This window comes from Jaculus jaculus, chromosome 20, assembly GCF_020740685.1.
Source record: "Jaculus jaculus isolate mJacJac1 chromosome 20, mJacJac1.mat.Y.cur, whole genome shotgun sequence".
Lineage (NCBI taxonomy): Eukaryota > Metazoa > Chordata > Mammalia > Rodentia > Dipodidae > Jaculus > Jaculus jaculus.
In genome coordinates, this window is record NC_059121.1 from 9,728,802 (window position 1) to 9,749,826 (window position 21,025).

Consider the following 21,025-nt stretch of genomic DNA (forward strand, 5'->3'; position numbering starts at 1 on the left):
CTGAAGGTTCTCTTACCTCATTGAGTTGATCATTGATGTGACACAAAAGTCACCATACTCTTGAAAAGAGAGAGTAGAAACTACATTATCACACCATCCCAGACTCTGGGACGTCAGAGGAGGAAATAGGAGTGTGAGGGGGGGACGGGGGGAGGGGAATTAACATAATCCCGTCCATACGTATAGATGCTGTCAATAAAAAGGTCAATTGTGCCAGGCGTGGTGGCGCACGCCTTTAATCCCAGCACTTGGGAGGCAGAGGTAGGAGGATCGCCGTGAGTTCGAGGCCACCCTGAGACACCACAGTGAATTCCAGGTCAGCCTGGCTAGAGTGAGAGCCTACCTCAAAAAAGCAAAAAAAGGTCAATTGTTTTCAAGGATTAAATAATTTCCAAGTTAGCTCTCAGAAAGTTTGTGCAAGTTTGAATGGAAAACATTTTATATTTTATAGTTCATATAGTAAAAATTATTATTGACAGATATAGGAACATGGCATCTTTAAGTTTAGTTTAAATACTAACTTATGTTTCTTCCCATATCTTTTAAATCTACTTTTACTTGCAAGGAGGGTTAGAGTGCAAAAATATGAGAATGAGTGTACCATGGATGCAGCCACTGTAACTTTACTGGCCACATGTGCCATTTAGGGCACATGGTTTTATGTGGGCACTTTACTGAATGACTTCTCCAGCCTAATGTCACTTCTTATTAGTTTCTAACTTTTGATATATTACACATATGACCCCTTCTTTTTCATGTAAATGTTTCATGCAAATGTTTTTCTATCTTGGGTTTATATAGCACATTTTGTATTAATTTTAAAATCTGGTGTTATAAAATTTTTTTCATTTCAGAATTTACTTCGGCTTGACAAAGCTTTCCTGTATACAATTTTATTTACTAAGTTATCTACTTAAGTGTGTATATGTGTGTGTGTGTGTGTGTGTGTATATATGTGTACATATATATATATATATATATGCATATATATATGCATACATACACATATTATTTACTGACATAAATTTTGTGTATATTAAATTTTTTAAATTCAGAACATAAATATTTAAATATACAGTAATATAATCATTTTGCAGTCCCTTTATCCTTTTTAGTTTGCTCAATTAATAAGACAAATATTATGCAATTTCAAAGGGGAAAGTGTGGGAGGAGGAGGAAGGGAATTTCCATGGGATTTTTTATAATCATGGAAAATGCTAATAAAAATTTTAAAAAAATAAGACAAATATAATTTATATAATGCTTGCAGAAAGAAGTGTCATAATAGGGAAAGAAGCTGGACCCTTTCCATGGGACCCTTTCCACAGATCCATACAGAGAGAATAAACAGAACCATAAACACACACGCACACACTGGAAACATCCACTCTAAAACACACCTTAGCACTGGACGTCAGGGTCCATTCACAGTGACATCAAGTTACCAGGTGAAATAAAACTGTTGACTTTATTGGGGGACATTGATTCAATCTGCCACAAATTTTAAACGTTTCTTCAAAATTTAGGAAAAGAATGTTGAGTTTTGACCAAGGGTTTTTGCACCAATTGAGATGATCAAAGCATAGCTGTCCTTCAGGATGTTTGTGATGTTCATTATTTTCTATACATAGAATCATTCCTGTATCTCTGGCTTATAACCATTCTAACTGCAATAAGTGATATTTTTTATGTATTCTTGCCTTTATTTCCAAAGGTTCTGTTTAACATTTTTGCTTCTATGTTTAAGAGATTGCCCTTAGAATGTCACTGCTTGTTTTATATATATATATATATATATATATATATATATATATATATATATATATATATATATATATATATATGTATGTTTAAATTATAAGTACCTTCCAGTTTTAGATGTTGGGAGCTTAGATGTATGTATACAAAGTCTTTCTCTGAACTCAAAGGTAATCAATTCAACTACACAATCTAGATAGTCAGATCTGGGATTCCTTGGGTGCCCCTTTCTTTTTCTGGAATTACACACATGAACAATCAATCACAACTAGTATTTTTAATTGTTTTATTCATTTAGTTTTTATTAATCAGGAGAGGGAGAGAGAGAGTGGACATGCTAGGCTTCTACCTGCATTCACCCAACTCCAGATGCATCTGACATTCTGCATATGAATTTATGTAGGTAGTGGGGAACTGAACATTGGTCAATGGGCTTTGCAGGCAAGTGCCTTAGTCACTGAGCAATTCTGCCAAACCCATAACATACATTATTATGTAGGTACACGGTATCCAAAGTCAGGCCATCATGCTCATGCTTTTATGGTATTCACTTTTCCCAGTTAACCATCTCCAAGTCCTTTGAAATATTTTTAATAATCATTTTAAAGATATTATTTTTACATTCATAACATCTTCTATCAATTATACACTAAAACTTGAATAACCACTTGGTGTGGTGGCATTTGCCTTTAGTTGCATTGGGGAGGCAAAGATAGAAGAATCACTAAGAGTTACAGGCCAGCCTGAGACTGCATAGTGAATTCCAAGTAAGCATGAAGTGAGCAAAAACATGAGACTAGAGGAGAAACTTTACATTCAAACATCCAAATTCTTCCCCTGACCCATTTAAACTAATGACCATTTTATGATTAGATTTGTATTGTCTGACATAAAAATATCTCCATAGTATTTAGCAAATATAATATTACTCAAAAATCCAACATCTAAATAGAGATGCCAGAAAGTCTACTAACTGTGAACCTTCTGAACTCAGAGTATAGTTACTTATTTCCAACACAAAGACATATGGCAAATATTTCCATACAAAAAAGGCATACCAAGGCAATGTTGAAACAATATACATAGGAAAACAAACAGGACAAACATCAAATCTTGCAGCCTTACCCTGGGAAACTAAGCAAAAAATCAAGTATTCTCCTAATTTAACCCCTCTAGACATGCATGCTAGCTTTGTGGGAAAAATCAAACTACAGCAACATGAGCAGCATTCCAGGACAGCCAATTCCCAGAAAAATGGAGTTGCTGCAATGAAACATTTTTCATTTTCATAGCTCCACTTTTGACATAATAGGGTCTCCACACAAGAACATCAAAACTTCCCTTAGTTGCAAAGTGGCAATCTGAATACTTTGTCTACTTAACTGTCCCCACTTTCCTGCTGTTGTTGGACTTGCAAAACCAATATATACTGACAAAATTTATAAATATAGGAAGAATGAAGCCTACTTGGAAGGACAGCAATAAAATAAAGCCAATGATGCTTGTACATCTTGAAATTAAAAATTTACATCTTGAAATTAAAAATTCTCAAAATCCTCTACCAGACAACAGATAATTTCTTTCAAATTCAGGAACTGGTAAGACAACTGCTTATTAGACTAAATACTCTCAAAACTTCCTCTACCCCATTTCATTCTGCTTTTAGCTTTTTCAAACATATCACAATTGTCCATCAAGCTTTGGTTACATCAGAACGTCTCCTCAAGCTCAAATTTCTAACTCATTCCATATACTTCCCACAAACCAATTCCAATAGAAAAAAAATCAGTAAGTTTCCATAAGTTTACTAAGCAATGACAGAAAGAACAAAGTGTATGATTTTTTTTCAGATGCACAAATATGATCTGCAGGTAATATCTGATGTGAAGTTTGTACAATTTTGCTCCTGGGTTTTACTTTGTAACATTTCACACTTGCACAAAGGTCTCAGGTGTAAAATGATATATGAGTTTTGAATGAAAATCCTATATAGCAACAATACAGATATCTGTGTGTGTGTGTGTGTGTGTGTGTGTGTGTGTGTGTGTGTGTGTGTATGGCTTCTCACTTGTTTAGTTCTGCCATACATGGCTATCACAAAATATGGAAGAGATGTTTTCATCATTCATTATGTTCATATGATTTTCAAGGTATATTGATTCTATGATGCATAGTAAACTGTGACTGGGTAAAGAAGGCTTTCCCACAATCATGTGTCTACTCAATTGTATGTGTTCTCTGATGCATAGTGAGATGTGGCTGAAAGACAATATTCTATATTCTTACCTGTGTGAGTTTTCATATATTTTGTGACTTGTGATTTCAGGGAAAAGATTTCCAACTTTCAGAATATTCTCATATTCACTACATTAATATAGTATCTCACATGTGTGAATTCCTGCTAGATCATTAAGGAAAAGCTTTTTCACATTCATTGCATGATATGACTTTGCTCTTGTATGAGGTTTCTGATGAATATTAATGTGCAACACCTGGATATATCCATTCCTACATTCATTACATTCATTTGGCTACATAACTATGTGACTTCACTGATGAATAGTGATTTGTGACTTCTAGCAGAAATGCTACCACATTCACAGGCTTAAAGTCTGTGATAATGATGGGCATAGCAAAGAAAACATTTCTACCTAAATTTTCAACATGTTTTTGATCTGATTGAATTCTTTGATCCTTATTGAGACATGACTTCCCACATCCAATATATTCTTATGAATTCACACCTATCTGAGTTTTCTGATGAACAGTAAGCTATGACTTGGAGATGAACGCTTTCCAATATTAATATGGTTTCTCCTAAGTGTCACTTCTCTAATTATACTGAGTTGTGACTGAGAAATAAAAGCTTTCCCACATTCATATTCGTGCACTTTTCACCTGTGCCTTCTCATGTTTATTAAGATCTGGTATAACAGTATAAAACTTTCCCACATTTATTACATTCATATGGCTTTTCACCTGTGTTAGTACTCTGATGTATAGGGACAAGTGACTTGAGCATATAGGATGTCTCACATGCTGCACATTCACATGGCTATGACCTATGAGTTCTCTGATGCCTATCTAGATGTGACTTGGTCATGAAAGCTTTCCCACATTCAGTACATTCATATGGCTTTTCACCTGTGTGAGTTCTCTGATGCTTATTTAGATTTGACTTGGTGATGAAAGCTTTCCCACATTCAGCACATTCATATGGCTTTTCACCTGTGTGAGTTCTCTTATGCTTATTAAAATCTGAGTTGGTAAAGAAAGCCTTCCCACATGCAGTACATTCATATGGCTTTATACCGGTATGAATTCTCTGATGCACATAAAGGTATGACTTGAAGACAAAAGCTTTACCACACAGAGTACATTCATATGGTTTTTCACCTGTGTGATTTACCTGATGTACAGTGAGCTGTGACTTGGAGATGAAAGCTTTACCACATAGAGTACATTCATATCGCTTTTCTCCTGTGTGAATTCTCTGATGCCTAGTGAGCTTTGACTTGGAGATGAAAGATTTACCACATAGAGTACATTCATATGGCTTTTCACCTGTGTGAGATCTCTGATGTATAATGAGAGGTGCCTTGGAAGTGAAGGATTTCCCACATGCAATGCATGCATATGGCTTTTCTCCTGTGTGAGTTCTCTGATGCCTAGTGAGCTGTGATTTGGAGACAAACGCTTTCCCACATGGAGCACATTCATAAGGCTTATCACCCGTATGACTTCTCTGATGCATAATAAGCGGTGACTTGGAGACAAATGCTTTCCCACATGCAGCACATTCATAAGGCTTTTCACCCGTATGAGTTCTCTGATGCACAGTGAGCCGTGACTTGGTCATGAAAGCTTTCCCACACTCAGTGCATTCATATGGTTTTTCACCTCTGTGAGTTCTCTGATGCATAGTGAGCCCTGACATGCTGAAAAAAGCTTTCCGACACTCAGTGCATTCATATGGTTTTTCACCTGTGTGAGTTCTCTGATGTATAGTGAGTCGTGATTTAGAGAAATAAGCTTTCCCACATGCAGTGCATTCATATGGCTTTTCATGTGTGTGAGTTCTCTGATGCACTTTGAGCTGTGATTTGAAGATGAAAGCTTTCCCACATGCAATGCATTCATATGGTTTTTCACCTGTGTGAATTCTCTGATGTACATTGAGCCATGATTTGGACATAAAAGCTTTCCCACATGCAGTGCATTCATATGGCTTTTCATTTGTGTGACTTCTCTGATGCACTGTGAGCTGCGATTTGAAGATGAAAGATTTCCCACATGCAATGCATTCATATGGCTTTTCACCTATGTGAGTTCGCTGATGCACAGTGAGATCAGACTTTCTCCAGTATATGTTCTGCTCACTTTTCAATTCTGAGGAATAGAAAGGAATTTATTATATTCCTAATATTAAATGAAAATTTCAGTCGCAAAGGCATCATACTATTTGGAAAGGTAATATATTGTAAGAACATACAGCTCACAATACTATATTAATTATATTACTACTACAATTCAACTGACATCATTATACTCTATGGTGGGTTGCTTGACTTGAAGCATTGTCTTATACAACAGAGTACATATTCAGCAAATGTTTTCCAATATTCACACAATATATTAAAGATCTTTAAGTGACTATACATTTGTTTCTCTGCTTGATTTTATTGCCTCAATTAGTTCTGGTCTAATTTTTTGACAACAGCAATTCTATCTCATATTAGGTATATACAAGAATATAATATTCAGGATGGAGAGATGCCTGAGAAGCCTAAGGACTCATGTTCAACTACCCACATCCCACATAAGCCATATGCACAAAGGTGAGGCATGTACAAGGCCACAAATGTCCGCCATGTGGCAAAAGCATCTGGAGTCTGACTGCATTGGCTGAGGTCCTGGTGTGCCAATTTTTTCTCCATCTGTCTTTCTTCTTCCAAAATTAAAAGAAAAAAATAGAAGAAAAGAATTTAATTTTCAGTGAAGTAACCTAGTGAGTATAAAAAAGTTTCCCTTTTTTATTTCATTTCATTTGCAGTTCCTTGCCAAGGCGTTCACATAGCATTTTACCACATCTTCAATGGATTTATACAGATGATTAGTTTACCAAGATTAGTGCAGAAGTCTACTACAATAAAAGGACATGTTTTACCTTTTCTGCATTGTTTCTGGTCTCTACACTACGACCTTTCTCCTGGGATCATATTCATGATAGGTTTTGTTGTTTACTATATGTTTTTATGTTCATATAGGTTTGTAAGTTTTAAAAGGTATGGTACTGTTTCTGATAATACGTCAAATTTTGGTGTTAGTCATTGCCTTTATACTTGTTTGGCAGAGCCTCCTGTTGTTAACTACTTTATATGCCATGATTTAGAGCTACATGATATGAGGAAATTTCAGTGTTCTGGTTGATTCTGGGGATCTTAATTCTTGATTATGAAAAAAGCACATTAACCCCCTGGAGTGATCTTCCCAGACAATATTTGCTTCACTAAGAAATGTGGACATGATTATCTTATATTTTTCAAATACTGGTATCTAGTGATAATAGCAGATGAACATTGTTTACAAGTATTGATACTCTGGATAAAGAAGAAAAAAAGAATGAGGATGGAAATGAAAATGGCAAAGAACAAAAACATACCACAAGAAAATACTAGAGCAAAGTAATAGTAACTAAAATAAACAGGGTTAAAATACAAACACGAAAAATTACAATATGGAATAAAGTGAAAAGAAAGTTATCAATGTTGAAAAATAGTTGAAAAATAAAAAATTGCAGAACACCTATATTTAATGGAATCCCTATCAAAATTCCAAAGGCATTCCTCATGGGAATAGAAAAAACAATCCAAAAATTCATTTGGAATCACAAAAACCTTGAATATCTAAAATGATACTGAGCAACAAAAATAAGGCTGGTGGTATCACCATACCTGATTTTAACCTATACTACAGAGCCATAGTAACAAAAACAGTATGGTACTGGCACAAAAGCAGACATGTAGATCATTGGAACAGAATAGAGGACCCAGATGTAAGTCCAGGTAGCTATAGCCACCTGATATTCGATAAAAATGCCAAAAATACTCATTGGAGAAGAGACAGCCTCTTCAGAAAATGGTGTTGGGAAAACTGGATATATATCTGCAGAAGGATGAAAATAGATTCTTCTCTCTCGCCATGCACAAACTCTGAAACTGCTAGAGGAAAAAATAGGGGGAACCCTCTAACATATTGGTCTTGGCAAAGACTTCCTGAATACAACCCCAATTGCTCTGGCAATAAAGCCACAGATAAATCACTGGGACCTCATGAAATTACAAAGATTTTGCACTGCAAAGGAGCTAAATAGAGCATTCTCAAAGGAAGAAATACGAATGACATATAAGCATCTAAAAAAATGTTCTACGTCACTAGTCATCAGGAAAATGCAGATTAAAACTACCTTGAGATTCCATCTCACTCCTGTCAGATTGGCCACCATCATGAAAACAAATGATCATAAATGCTGGCAGGGATGTAGAAAAAGAGGAACCCTTCTACACTGCTGGTGGGAAATCAATCCGGTCCAGCCATTGTGGAAATCAGTGTGGAGGTTCCTAAAACAACTAAAGATTGATCTACCATATGACCCAGCTATAGCACTCCTAGGTATATATCCAAAGGGATCATCTCATTACCTTAGAAGTACGTGCTCAACCATGTTTATTGCTGCTCAATTTATAATAGCTGGGAAATGGAACCAGCCTGATGCCCCTCAACTGATGAGTGGATAATGAAGATGTGGCACATTTATACAATGGAGTTCTACTCAGTGGATAAAAAAAAAAATGAAGTTAAGAAATTTGCAGAAAAATGGATGGACCTGGAAAGTATTATACTAAGTCAGGTAACCCAGGACCAGAAAGCCAAGCGCCACATGTTCTCTCTCATATGGATCCTAGCTACAGATGATTGGGCTTCTGCGTGAGAAGGAAAATACTTGGTAGCAGAGGCCAATAAGTTAAAAAGGAGACATAAAGGGAAGAGAAAGGAAGGGAGGAGGGTACTTAATAGGTTGATATTGTATATATGTAAGTACAATGATTGCTATGGGGAGGTAATATGATGGAGAATGGAATTTCAAAGGAGAAAGTGGGGGGGGGATTAACATGGGATTTTTTTTTATAATCATGGAAAACGCTAATAAAAAATTTTTAGGCCTTCACCATAAACAGCGTCGGGGAGGCTTGCACTGACATGAAGCGGGAGTACGACCAGTGTTTCCATCGCTGGTTTGCCGAGAAGCTCCTGACAGGGGACGGCTCTGGGGACCCGCGCACCGACCTCTTCGAGCGCTACCAGCAGTGTGTTCAGAAAGCAACAAGGAGAAAGAGATTCCTATTGAAGGACTGGGGCTCATGGGCCATGGCAAAGATAAGCCTGAAAACTCTTCTTGACCCTGAAGATGGATTCCTCACATTAGGAACAGAAAGGAGTCTGGATTTTGTCAACAAAGGCTATGAAGATAGACGTGGAATTTGATGAGTTTGGGATTTTTGTTTCTGCCTTCTGGATTTTCCTTCTTCTAAAAGATGATGAACTGTCACTCTTGCTTTGATATGATTTCTCACTTGCAGAAATGTGCTAAAACTGAACAATTTCTTGGGATTATGGTTGCAATACATGGTTTGTAATCAGCTTTAAACACACCTTGTATGTAAGTAATGATGAACTGGCCAAGGTGATCTTGATTTTTGCTGCAAAGGACCTTAGGTACGCTCTACGGGGGTCATTGTCCAAGAAAGCAGTCGGTTAGGACCTCTTTTTCCTCTCAGGGAGCTAATGCTCTTAAAAGGGGCCCAGGCACTACGGTTCCAATCAATGGGGAGCACGGTTTTATTTTTATGTGGTAATAGTTGATTGCTGGCCTGTGTCAGTGAAGGGGAGGAAGCTTTTAACAGTGCCTGCCTTAACCCAAGTTGGATGACCAACTCAGAGTTCACAGCATGGCTCACACTTACCATGCTGGGCTGCCAGTGAAGAAGCACCTTCATTACAAAGACCTGCTGCTGCCGGTTTTCAACTCAAGCTAATCTGCACATCATTCAAAAGGAAAATTGCTGCCTCTGGTCAGATGCAGATGTGGGAAAGGTGCTTGCTTTTATCTGTCTACTATGCCCTATATAATATCTGTAATCATGAAAATGAAATAAATTGTAGCATTACTTTTTTTAAAAAAAAAAAATTTTTTGAAATAACAAATTGCACAACGCCTATATTCTTTCTCCCAAGTGGTTATTTTATTAAGTAATGGTGTTTCATCTGTACTGCATATAGTCATTCTTTGCTCACTGTTGAAATTTGTGGTGTATGTGTTGATGGATGAACCCATTAGCAAGGTCAGTGACAGGTCTGTACTAAAAAGTAATGTATTTTCATATAAAAGTCACTGGATACCCTTGAGAGTCCAACATTTTCTCCATATACAGACAAAAATACGAGGCATCTCCATTGTGTATCAAACAATGAAAAACCAGAAGAGAGGACTCAGCTCAATTCACAGACTTAAGTGCCCAAGCAAGGATTAACTAAATATGATAAGGGGTTAGAATTGACCCATGTAATTGACCTGCATTGAAATTTTTCAGATCCACATTAGAATTCAACAAGTGAAGCTATAATGAATGTCCAAAGACCAAACAACACAATCAATAACACTCCATTATTGGACATCAATAAGCAATGGGAATGAATGTTCACCACGAAGGGTGACATACCCAAATGTCTATCTCCTTGGGCTCTCTAATGAAAGCTTGATCAGAAATTCTACATTTAACACTTTCAGATGAAATATTTCTTCTGAAATTGTGCCCATCTCTCACAGATAAATATTCAATGTTTCTAGACTCCCTGGATTATGTTTTCAAGTTTCAAAAATTTCAAAGGTTTTCTCCTAGCATATCTCTAATGTTAGTCTGCTGTTATAGACTGAAGGGCATATGGCACTGAATCTCTAGAACTAACCATTGCAATAGACTCATATTTCTACTAACACTACAGATACCACTAGTTAGGCACAAGAGCTCTTTCTAATGCCTACTATTATGTTATATCTGTGGCTTTACCTGGTATCTAAGAATGCACACTCATTCAGATTCCACTCCCATTAAAGTCTCAAATGCTCCTCAAAGCCCAGACACATTACTTATTGTTCACAAAGCTAGTATACTGTTGTTACCTACATTCTTCTCATGGAAATTTCATAAAACGGTACCCATCCCTTATGAAATCTCATATGCTCTCTTTTCTCACTTCCTTCGAAATTTCACAGTTGACTGTAAATGTAATTATATTAAATACTCTACACAACCACCATTATAGAATTATGTAATGGAATAAATATTCTTCCTCCTTAAGGTGTTTCTTTTAAGAATTTTTCACAGCAGAGAAATTGACTAATAGGAATATAATAATGAAACATACAGAAAATGGACAAGTGATAAAAGGCACAACCATGTAACATATAATTTTTTCCAAGACCACCAGCATATGAAATTAAATTTGGAATGCATGAAAAAAGAAACATTTTTCACAGGGTGTGGTGCTTACACCTTTGATCCCAGCACACAGGAGGCATAGGTAGGAGAATCGATGTGAGTTTGAGACCACTTGCAGATTACCTAATGAATTCCAGGTCAGCTAGAGCTAGAATGAGACTCTACATGGGGGGGGAGGGGGCAGAATTCTTCAATGGCAAAAACAGGGATGTGCTTTCTCCATGTCATAGTGTGTCTGTTTCAAAGAAATTCCATTTCATGACAATTTGTGATGAGTTCTCATTTCAGTGACCTATGTTACACGATATGAATTTACTTGCCTGGAAAACTCTGAATTGAGTCTTCTTTTACACTCCACGGTGCAAGTCCATGCTCCAACTTGAAGATCAAATCTGGTTTGGCCAAACAGTTCCCTGTAATTGGGAAATAATGTACATGTTCTGTCAACGTGTTATATCACGTGGACTCCTGGAAGATAACAGCTGCATTTCTACAATTGATCTCTACTCTACTAGGTGAAATACAAAGTTAGCTTAGCAAAAGCTTATACTCTTGGAGTTTATTATCTAGAATATCTCCCTGAAGTTGAAATTGTAAATCTCACCCAAAAGTGACATTGAACAGCATGATAGATTACATGATGACTTTTTGTTTGTTTGCTTTTACAAGACATGGACTCACTCCAGGCCAGGTTGAACAAGAACAGATGCTGTAGTCCCAGACTGCCCTCATGCTCATGGAGATCCCTCTACCTACGCTTCCCACATAGTAAGAAAAATATTGTGTGGCACAATGCCCAGCAAAAAAAAAAAAAAAAAAAAAAAAAAAAGATTTTTGAAAAATAAATAAATAGAGCATAAGGTAAGGGGAACATAATGAAACAAGAAATAGAACAAATGACATTTATGATAGGTGGGACAAAGAGAGAGAGAGTGGTCATAAAAAGAACAAGAGAGAAAGGTTGTGGGAGAAGATCTCAATTAAAGAAAAACAGAAAAGAGGATTCACAACAAGAGTAGTAAGACAGAAAAATCACATGTCTATTTTAAAAGGCCACATGAAAATTAAGAAATTGGAAAGAATATAAGGAAAGAAAGAATGGTCTTTAGATTTATAAGAATGGCCCTTAGGTGAATATATATAAAAACAATGTTCCAGAGTAACACAAATGAAATAAAGTGTCCATGAAATAATTTTCTATTATGTGAAAGAAACTGACAAAGCTCACAATAATCTGAACACATCTGAACAGCAAATTCAAGAGTAAAACCAAAAACCAGTTATAAAAGAAGACTCAATACAGAAACTAGCAACTTCTCAGGTATAAACTCATAGATCAGCATTAAAGTAATTTGTACAATGTACAGACAAAACATCTAAAATACAGAACAAATAACAATCAATCAGGTGAAAAACTCCTGAATGTAATAAAAAAAAAAATAAAGAACAGCACATAAAATGCTACACACTATAACTAGAATGATGACTCAGCAGGTAAGTATTGTTCTTCTGTAGGCATGTGGTAATGAAAGACTCTGAGTTCAATTTTCCAGATCCAATCGAAACTGCAAGACCACGCAGGCCTGTAACCACATGACATACAGGGTTGTACAGACAAAAAAATCTGAATCCCTATGTTGCAGCCAGGTTCTCATTGTTGGCAGAAATCAACCAAGCAAGAGCAGCTTGTGGGACAAAAGGTTTATTTTGGCTTACAGACTTAAGGGAAAGCTCCACGATGGCAGAGATAATGATGGCATGAGCATAGAGTGGACACTGACCCCTCCCTCACCAACATCAGGTGGACAACAGCAGTGGGAGAGTGTGTCAAATGCTGGCAGGGGAACACTTGCTATGATAACCATAAACCCTCCCTCAATAATACCAGCCAGTTCTGCAATCAGGAATAGGAGGCTTAGGCCAAAAACAGTAATGCCAGACAGACACGGAACAGATCCTATCAGTGAACTCACAGAAGCACAAAAAGGCAAGTGCCACATGTTTGTTTGTTTGTTTTTCTCATCTGAGATTGTTAAACTGGAACAGCTTGCAGCCCATGCATATCTGACAAGCAACTCGAGTGACAGATAAACAGATGTAAGGGCTTGGGGAAAAAGAGAATGGGAAGGCAGGAACTGATATCATGGAAACTGTCCTCCTGGATAGCAAACTAAAAAACTAAAAGATACAACCCTCAACAGGAGCACGAAGGAATCATCTGGTAAGAAGGGCCCTGAGGGGTATGGGATAAAGTTTTATCATAAAACAGTTGGATCTGGATTTTGCCTTCCAGTTCCAGACAATGATCGGAGAGACATATGATGTACCCAAAACAGGACAGGTTTCTGTCAAAGAACATGATTACCCACCTGAGGGCAAAGATATTATCCTATTGCTGTGGACAACACATGCTATGAATGCAGAACATCAAGAGATCCAGCTGAATCTGGAAGCAAGTTCCCAGACGGTTAGCATGTGTAGTGCTGAAAAGTATCACATAAGCTGCTGAAGGAAGATGGCCAAAAATGTTGTGAGCAAGCAGGAGATCCTGCTATATGAAAGGAACAAATCTGAGAAGATTCACATACCTGTGCAATAGTGGCTCTCACAGTAGGTGGGTAAACACTCTTTGCTTGGCTACAAGATCTTCTTGGTAGAAAGGAATATATAGCTGGAGCTGGGAAACAAGTCAGAATTCTATGGAGACCAAGATTATGAAACCCAATGAAAAGTTCCCACTAGACTTTGGCCAGAAGTGTGGCCACTCTGATCAAAATCTCTCTAAATTAACAATGCTTATTCCCCTTGACCTATTCTGATCTCATTCTCAATTGGAGAATCTTTTTTTTTTTTTTATTTTTCAGAAAGTAGCAAGGACTGAGGACAACCAAAATCCACCCACAAAACAAGAATCTTTGGATCAGATGAAGCACTCATAGCACAGCAGCTAGGACCCAGGTGAAAGCGCAGAGGAACTGGTGAGATGAGCATGAGTTCTGCTTCCATGGCAAATCAAGAATTACTAGTGATATTCAATTCACTTGAAACTTTGCTGCAGAGTATTGGGATTACTAATGATATACCATAAAAGCAACTCAGTAAATAACAACAACAACTTGTATCAGAGCAATATAGATAGACAGTGAGGATACTCAATCTGCACTAAAGCAGAAATCCAGAAGATACTGAAAGCTCAACACTAAAGTATACTTAAAATACACCTTCCAAAGCTCAAGGAATTTTGCAGAATAGGGGGTGGAAAGAATGTAAAAGCCACAGGGTTGACTACAATAGCCAGAGACATTGCCACCTCCCACTCACATTGACTGACTGCTGCTCTCACAATTTATAATCCACAAAACCATGGTGAACAACAGCAATCCCACTAAGGAGTGGCACTCAGTGAAGTGGGGGAGAGAGAGGAGGGAAATCATCATAAAAACACATGATGCATTACAGTTTCTAATGAAAAAAAATGTTACACAGAGATATTTTTATACATTATACTCTGAGATATTTTAAAACAAACTATATACATAAACTCATAAATAAAACAATGTAGAGCAAACTCATAGGTAAAACTACATTAGTTGCCTTGCTCTGTCATACTAGAAATAAGTACCAGAAAGATAATCTAATGAAAATCAAATGTGTTAGTGGTGTGTTAATCTTCAAAACTGTAAGACATTTTCCCAAATTTCAAATCAAGAATTCTATGCTACAAAAACCAGAAGAAGGGGCTGGAGAGATGGCTTAGCAGTTAAGGTGCGTGCTTGCAATGCCTAAGGACCCATGTTTGATTCTACAGGTCCCAAATAAGCCAGAGTCACATGGTGGTGCATGTGTCTGGAGTTAGTTTGCTGTGGCTGGAAGTCTAGGCACACTCATTCTTTCTGTCGCTAATAAATAAATAAAAATATATCTTTAAAAAAAAAACAGCAGAGGCTATTAGGGGGAACCCAGTTATATAACTAATGACCCAACATCGGACAAGTGACACATCTCCTAAGCCTTGGTTTTCTCATCTGTAAGAAGCAGATAGGAAACATGCATTATGCATAAAGTGACTGTGCATATTAAGTGAGCACCTCATATACTGTATGTAACACAGCACCTGCTGCATAGTTAAGTGCCCCAAGACTGTAGCCAACTTTATGATGGGAAGAGAACTGTAGTGTAAGAATAACCAAGCACCTTTAATGGAGTATTTTCATTTACAAGAAATACTAGTGATGTTCAATTCACTTGAAACTTTGCTGCAGAGTATTGTGATTACTAATAATATAGCATAAAAGCACCTCAGTAAATAATTATAATAACTACATTTATATTAAAAATAATAATGTCAAATGGAAGAACAATAGAGCAGGCCCTCTGACGTTCCACTCTGGCCACTACAGGTAACTGAACAGCAGCAAGGAAAGTGCATAGGGCTTGATAAAGGCATATGCATGTCAACACACCACATAAACACTGCACACAAACACACATACACACACACACACACACACTCTTCATGCACACACACAAGCAAAAAATGAATAGTACAAAATATTGCTCAAAGTAGAAATGTAAGCATCACCATAATAAAATTTCCATGTAGAAAACAATGATTCCATATGATAAACTGCATAATTGCCTAATAATAATTTTACAAAACTTATTCACATCTTCAAAATTTTCCACAATATATGGCTCAGCAGTTAAAGATCCCTGCTTGCAAAGCCTGCAGACCAAAGTTTAATGCCGCAAACCGCCCATATACAGCGCTACACAAATGTCACATGTCTGATCCTCATGAAGATAATCTGAAGAGGGTCATGTAGTAAGGTACATGAATGACCACAGCCCACTATACACACACACACACACACACACACACAAACACACACTCACTAATAAATTTAAAGAAAAGTAAAATTTCCCCATAAACTAGCACAGGGCTGTAGTGAAACAAGTAGTGTTACATATAAGGGAAGACCTCAAAATTAAGGACTGGGCAACACATAAAAATTTCTTTAAGGACTTCCGGTTAAGATGGCGGCATAGGTACCACGCCAAAGCAGCCTAGGGGGGAAAAAGTCCAAAAAAACTCAGCAAAATACACACTTTTACTAAAAAGTGAGGTGTATAGGAAATTGAAGCGGCAGCGGAGAAGTAGAAGAGTCCCAGAGCATCCAGAGCCCGCACAGGCGGAAAAAGCGGCTCCGGCAGCTCAGCCAACCGCCGCGGCGCAGCAGAAAGCCGCCAGACTCGGCTCGAGCCGCAGGAAAAGCCAGGTGCGGGAGCTTTCCCTCACACCGCGCTCTCTGCAACTTGGGAAACGTGAGGGGAGAGCGGCAGCGAGCAGCGGAGGAGCAGACCGCGAGGTAGAAGAACACGTGGAGCAGCGAGAGAACCAGAGCGGCTGCGGCTCCCACCCCTCCCCCACCGCCTGAGCCCAGCTCCAGCGAACAGAGCAGCGGCCCGGAACCTGGCCACATCAACTTGGGCTGACAACGGGACCCAAGCAGGAGCAGAGTTCCGCAGCAAAATCAGCAGCTCCAGCACCGGTAACAGCGGCCCCAGCAGCAACAGACCCAGGAGTGGCAGCAGAGGTAGACTCGGCGGCAGCAGCTTCAGGGGGAGCAACAGCAGTGGACACAGCAGCAGCAGCTTCAGCAGCACTGGTGGCTCCAGCAGTGGCAGCTACAGCAGCAGCAGAGGCAGCAGCAGCAGCTCAGTTTGCCCCGTAGGAAAAGCAAGTGCCCAGCTCCAGAAATCAGAACAGCAGCCCGATGACCCAGGCAGCAACTTGACTGAGACCAAAATCACCCAAGGTAACTGGGATTGCACCAGGGAAGGGTCTCAATTGATCACAAGCTGACTTGGATCCCTCAACAGACCAGAAATCTAAACCTCTTTGTTGATAGAGGATCTGGTCATTATAATAACTACTCTTGCATACATACTCGGGGCTGTTTTTGATTGAATGTGTACAGTGTTTAGTTAACTTTTAGAATCTACCTGTATTTTATTCCACTCAGCCTGCTTGAATACTCCTATAGCAGGGAAACTCAACCCCTAAGAACATCTTTGTAGATACTCTGAGAGTCTTAAGAGCCACACCTAACACCTTAAGGTCCTACCCTGAAAATATATTACATCAAATCAATTGATACAGCTAAGAATACCCAGCTAGCTAGAAAATCCAAGCATTAACTTAATCCAAGATGCAAAAATATATACATTATAACACAAGAAACACTAAAAAGCAAGACGATATAAATCCACCTAAAAGTATTAATGCATCAGAAATGTCCTCCAGTGAGAAAGAGTTAGAGGAAATGCCTGAGAAAGAGTTCAAAAGAATAATTATAAATATGTTCAAAGAGGTCAAAGAACACATGAAAACAATCAAAGAAGAAATCAATGAGGAAATCAAAGGAATCAAAGAAGAGGCAACACACCAATTTAATGAAATAAACAAGGCAATACAAGACATAAATAGGGAAATAGAAATGATAAAGAAAAACCAGTCAGAATTACTAGCAATGAAGAAGACAGCTAATGAAATAAATAACTCTGTAGAAAACCTCACCAGTAGGATGGATGAGGGGGAGGACAGAATATCTAAGCTAGAAGACCAGGTGGCAGACCTAATGCAGTCCAACAAAGAGAAAGACAAACTTATAGAAAAGTATGAGTGGGAATTTCAAGATATTCGGGACACTATGAAAAGATCCAATATAAGAATTCAGGGCATAGTAGAAGGAGAAGAACTCCACTCCAGAGGCATAGTAGGCATCTTCAACAAAATCATAGAGGAAAACTTCCCCCAAATTGGGAAAGAGGTGCCAATACCGATACAGGAAGCCTTTAGAACCCCAGCCAGACAAAACCCAGAAAGAACCTCTCCTCGCCATATTATAATCAACCTTCCAAACACACACACCAAAGAAAAAATATTGAAAGCAGTTAGAGAGAAAAATCAAGTTACCTACAAAAGCAAGCCCATCAGGATTACATCAGATTATTCAACACAAACTTTTAAAGCCAGAAGGGCTTGTAGTAATATATTCCAAGATCTGAAAGATAACAACTGTCAACCAAGGTTACTTTATCCTGCAAAGTTATCCATTCAAATAGATGGAGAAATAAAGACATTCCATGACAAAAGCAGGTTAAAGGAGTATTTGAAGACAAAACCAGCTCTACAGAAAATACTTGATAGAATCCTCCATGCTGAACAAAGGGAAAAGCACACATATAAGGAACCTAGAAAAAACAAGCTATACTCAAATACCAGTTAACAGAAGAGAGCACAGGTAGAACCAGAAACACACACACACACAAAAAAAAAAAGGCAAACATAAATACACACCTTTCAATAATATATCTTAATATCAACGGTCTCAATGCCCCAACGAAAAGACATAGATTTGCAGACTGGGTTAAAAAGCAGGATCCTACAATTTGTTGTCTCCAAGAAACTCACCTTTTTACAAAGGATAGACATTATCTTAGGGTGAAAGGTAGGAAGACGGTGTTTCAAGCAAATGGGCCTAGAAAAAAAGCAGGGGTTGCTATCCTAATATCAGACAGGGTAGACTTTAGCCCGACGTTAGTCAAGAAAGATAAGGAAGGTCACTTTATATTGATTAAGGGCACACTCCAACAGGAGGACATTACAATCCTAAACATATATCCACCTAACCTGGGGGCTTCCAAATTCATCAAACAAACACTATTAGAACTAAGGTCACAGATAACACCAAACACAGTGGTGGTGGGTGACTTTAACACCCCACTATCATCAATTGACAGGTCATCCAGGGAAAGAATAAACAGAGAGGCATCTGGAATAAATGAGGTCATAGAAGGAATGGACCTAACAGATATATACAGGACATTTCATCCAAAGGCTGTAGAATATACATTCTTTTCAGCAGCACATGGAACATTCTCTAAAATAGACCATACATTAGGACACAAAGCAAATCTTAACAAATTCAGGAAAATTGAAATAATGCCTTGCATTCTATCTGACCACAATGGAATTAAACTACAAATCAGTAGCAAGAAAGGCTATAGAGCATACACAAAATCATGGAAACTAAACAATACACTACTAAATGATGAGTGGGTCAATGAAGAAATCAAAAAGGAAATCAAAAAATTTATAGAGTCAAATGATAATGAGAACACAACATACCAAAATCTCTGGGACACAATGAAGGCAGTTCTAAGAGGTAAATTTATAGCCTTAAGTGCCTATATTAAGAAATTAGAAAGGTCGCAAGTAAACGACCTAATGCTTCGCCTTAAAGCCTTGGAAAAAGAAGAACAAGGCAAACCAAAAATCAGTAGACGGGAAGAAATAATAAAGATTAGGGCAGAAATTAATGAAATAGAAACAAAAAGAACAATCCAAAGAATTAATGAAACAAAGAGTTGGTTCTTTGAAAGGATAAACAAGATTGAGAAACCCTTAGCAAATCTGACCAAAAGAAAGAGAGAAGAGACACAAATTAATAAAATTAGAGATGAACAAGGTAACATCACAACAGATTCCAGAGAAATTCAGAAAATCATAGGGACATACTATAAAAGCATATACTCCACAAAGTATGAAAATCTGAAAGAAATGGATGATTTCCTTGATCTATATGACCTACCTAAATTAAATCAAAATGAGATTAATCACTTAAATAGACCGAAAACAAACATGGAGATCTGAACAGTTATCAATAATCTCCCAACTAAAAAAAGCCCAGGCCCAGATGGATTCACTGCTGATTTTACCAGACTTTTAAGGAAGAGCTAACACCATTGCTTCTTAAGCTTTTCCAGGAAATAGAAAAAGAAGGAATTCTACCAAACTCCTTCTATGAGCCAGCATCACCCTGATACCAAAACCAGGCAAAAATAGAACAAAAAAAGAAAATTACAGACCAATCTCCCTCATGAACATAGATGCAAAAATTCTCAACAAAATATTGGCAAACAGAATACAAGAGTATATCAAAAAGATCATTCACCCTGACCAAGTAGGCTTTATCCCAGAGATGTAGGGATGGTTCAACATACGCAAATCTATAAATGTAATACATTACATAAACGGGTTGAAGGACAAAAATCACATGATCATCTCATTAGATGCGGAGAAAGCATTTGACAAAATCCAACATCCCTTCATGATAAAAGTCCTACAGAGACTGGGAATAGAAGGAACATATCTCAATATAATGAAGGCTATTTATGACAAGCCTACAGCCAACATATTACTAAATGGGGAAAAACTGGAAGCTTTTCCACTAAAATCAGGAACAAGACAAGGGTGTCCACTGTCCCCACTTCTATTTAATATAGTTTTGGAAGTCTTAGCCATAGCAATAAGGCAAGAGACACACATAAAAGGGATACAAATTGGAAAGGAAGAAATCAAGATATCATTATTTGCAGATGACATGATTCTATACATAAAGGACCCTAAAGACTCTACTAGCAAGCTGTTAGAGCTGATCAAAACCTACAGCAATGTAGCAGGATACAAAATAAATACACAGAAATCAGTAGCCTTCATATATGCTAACAACAAACACACAGAGGATGAAATCAGAGAATCACTCCCATTCACAATTGCATCAAAAAAAATAAAATACCTTGGAATAAACCTAACCAAGGAAGTAAAGAATCTCTACAATGAGAACTTTAAAACACTCAAG

General features: G+C 37.7%; 1 protein-coding gene and 1 pseudogene across 1 annotated transcript in view; one reads left to right on the forward strand and one right to left on the reverse strand.

Annotated features, from left to right (window-relative positions):
• Positions 1-4,361: 4,361 nt before the first annotated feature.
• The window catches only part of LOC123456274 (zinc finger protein 585A-like), a 545,778-nt gene continuing 529,114 nt past the window's right edge, over positions 4,362-21,025 (reverse strand). The window contains exon 8 of the mRNA XM_045139051.1: positions 4,362-6,078. Within this exon, the coding sequence (XP_044994986.1) occupies positions 4,814-6,078 (1,265 nt within the window). The 3' untranslated portion in view covers positions 4,362-4,813. The remainder of the gene's footprint in view (positions 6,079-21,025) is intronic.
• On the forward strand, positions 6,095-9,314 carry LOC123456287 (annotated as a pseudogene).